The sequence below is a fragment of the Parasteatoda tepidariorum genome, chromosome 2, assembly GCF_043381705.1.
Source record: "Parasteatoda tepidariorum isolate YZ-2023 chromosome 2, CAS_Ptep_4.0, whole genome shotgun sequence".
Taxonomy (NCBI): Eukaryota; Metazoa; Arthropoda; class Arachnida; order Araneae; family Theridiidae; genus Parasteatoda; species Parasteatoda tepidariorum.
The window spans coordinates 2022459-2025287 of record NC_092205.1 but is presented as its reverse complement, the minus strand read 5'-3'; the positions used below and the strand labels follow the sequence as shown (position 1 = coordinate 2025287).

The window sequence follows — 2829 nt, the reverse complement described above, 5'->3', positions numbered from 1 at the left end:
ATAGTAATATTTATTTAGAGTGATTCAGTGATTTTACTATAATTATCGCCATAAAAACTACGATCACTACTGTCAAATTTTTATTTCAGTAACATGTTCCGTTAAAAATGAATTTTACGGTAAGAAGTACCGACACCTTATGTTAGTGGCGTAACGAGGGGGGAGCAAGGGGGGCATCATGCCCCGGGTACTACTCACAAAGGGGCGCCAAATGGTCAGCAAAACAAAAAAAATTGTTGGATAATTTTTATTTTTATTATAATTTATTTCTGGAAAATATATTTTAAATTTAGTGCCAGTGAAATATAATAAATGTTAATTCGTAAATAAAAAGGAACACTAATCAAACTGTAATAATATATTCATAATAGAAATGACACGTCTTTTCTAATNAGTGTAATAATATATTCATAATGGAAATGGCACGTCTTTTCTACTGGCAGGACTGACTCGACCTGTGTCTGTCTGCACTTCCTTATAGCATCTACGCTGTGTGGTTACATAAATTATCTCCTCCTTTCTTGATTTGTCTGATGAAATAATATGTCATAATGAATATTTGCTGTGTACAAAGTACAAACATTCTTTCTTTCAGAACACTAATTATTTTTATTTCTATAAACGCTATGTAGCTTACGCTTGTTATTTTAAAACGATAACAACAACACTCTTATGTACTTATATGTACAGTCACTGAAAAAAATATCCCGAAAATAACAACTAAAGGATTGTCTATTTTTTAATATAGATACTTCTCAGACACACAACAAATGCAACGTTTTGCTGTTTCTAGGAAAGGACACAAACGCCGTATTTGTTGTGTGCCTGAGAATTATCTGTTTCAAAAAATAAATGATTCTTTATTTGTTACTTTCCGGATACTTTTTTCCGTGACTGTACATATCCGTGACACTTGCGACAGGCTGTGCAATTCCGCTACAAATTAGGTAAATACCCGAAATATTAACGTTTAAGTTATTTTGTGCCTGTATTTTTCAGTTTTGCGTCATTGTCATCGCGCTCTGCTTAGAATAAAAATGAAATGTTATTAAATGTTATAAGTTTAATGTTAGCATAAATTATAGTGTATATTTCACTGTGTGACTACCTTTCAAGTTCAGGGCATTCTTGGTTAGTAATAAAACAAATAAGATTACTTACTACATCTACTTGATGATTCTATTATTCAGTGAATAGGGTATGAAAAAATTTGTTAACAGTGTTCAATTAAGCAAAGAGCTCTTAATTTACCTTAGGGGGACAACCTAAAACCAGCAACTTTTTTCTACGCTTGTCAAAACTATCACATTAATAAGCATTGAACTTTGACGTCTCTTAAAGCTAATTTTAACAACCTACCTTAGTTTAATTTTAAATTTAACTAAAAAGGATAGTTTACCAACTCTATAGAAAATTAAGATAAAACTACCGAAAATCAGTTACGGCTTGGAAAGAAACAGAACGAAGATTAATAAGTAGAACGGGAATTGATGTATCATTAGAAACGAACATTCAGTCTGAAAAAGAACGGTAGCGAAATATATTACATGGCCACGTAGAGGAAGATTTTGTATAATTAAATACCTCATGCAAAGAATATTAGCTTGCATGAGGTATTTAAATATACAAAATCTTCCTCTACGTGGCCATGTTGAAAAACTAGCACTTCAAGATGGTACAAATGTAGAAAACCTATTATCTTTACTTAGGCTTGTAACTCAGTTTAATCCGCTACTAGCAAATTATCTTAAACATGCCACAGAAACTCCGAAAACTGTCTCATATTTGTCACCACAGATTCAAACTGAATTCATCCATCTTCTGGCATCTACAGTTCAAAATCAACTAATAAACGATATCAAAAGAAATAAATATTATGGACTTTTGTTTGATTCAACTCCTGATATCTCTCATCGAGAACAAATGTCCCAAGTCGCTAGGTATGTAGATGCTGATTTTATCAATAAAAAAGTTTCCATCAAAGAATCTTTTTCGGGTTTTATTGAAATACCTGCTAAAGATGCAGTCTCGATCGAAAATACAATTTTGGGGAAATTAAATTGCGATGAAATTTCATTAACAAACTGCAGATCACAATGTTACGATAATGCTGTCGTGATGGCAGGTCACACATCTGGCGTTCAACAAAGAATAATGGAAAAAAATCATATAAAGGATTATTTGTAAATTGTGATAACCATTCATTGAATTTAGTAGGAGTTACTGCAGCTAAACAAAATCCAATCGATGTGACATGCTTCGGAATAATTGAAAACATATATCTCTTTCCTCACGTTCAAGGTTACGATGGGAATTATTAAAAAATGATTTAACAAAAACTGTCAAACATGAATCTGAAACACGATGCAGAGCCAGATTACAAGCGGTTAACGTTGTCATCGATGGGCTAACGATTTTAGTAGAACTATTAGGAAAATTAGCAGAGGACACTACCACTACAAGTGACACCTGAAGTGAAGCTACAATTCTGTTGCAAAATATACTAACTTTTAGTTTCATAACTTTAGTTCATTTCTGATATGAAATCTTAAGGAGGATTGATCGTGTGCAGCTCAGATTACAAGATCCTATAGAATGAATTTCAGAGAAGCGTTCCATGATCTTGAATCATTAGCGACTGAACTTGCCGAAATTCGAGACAAGCTCTGTGAAGAGGCAATAGAAAAAGCGAAGTCTCTTTGTGAAAAATGGGATATTGATGCAACAATACGTGTAAAAAGACGCCGCAAAATACTTGGAGAATCGGCTAGAGATGTCGGTCTTTCCGCAGAAAGTGAAATTTCTCGCGTAATGAAATGCGTTCTTGAT

The 2829-nt window shown here is 33.1% G+C and overlaps 1 protein-coding gene across 1 annotated transcript; it reads left to right on the top strand.

Annotated features, from left to right (window-relative positions):
- The first annotated feature begins 1587 nt into the window (after positions 1-1587).
- On the top strand, positions 1588-2187 carry LOC139425066 (zinc finger MYM-type protein 1-like). The gene has a single exon (XM_071178097.1). It carries the CDS (start codon positions 1588-1590, stop codon positions 2185-2187), a length of 600 nt encoding a protein of 199 aa, XP_071034198.1.
- The last annotated feature ends 642 nt before the right edge of the window (positions 2188-2829 follow it).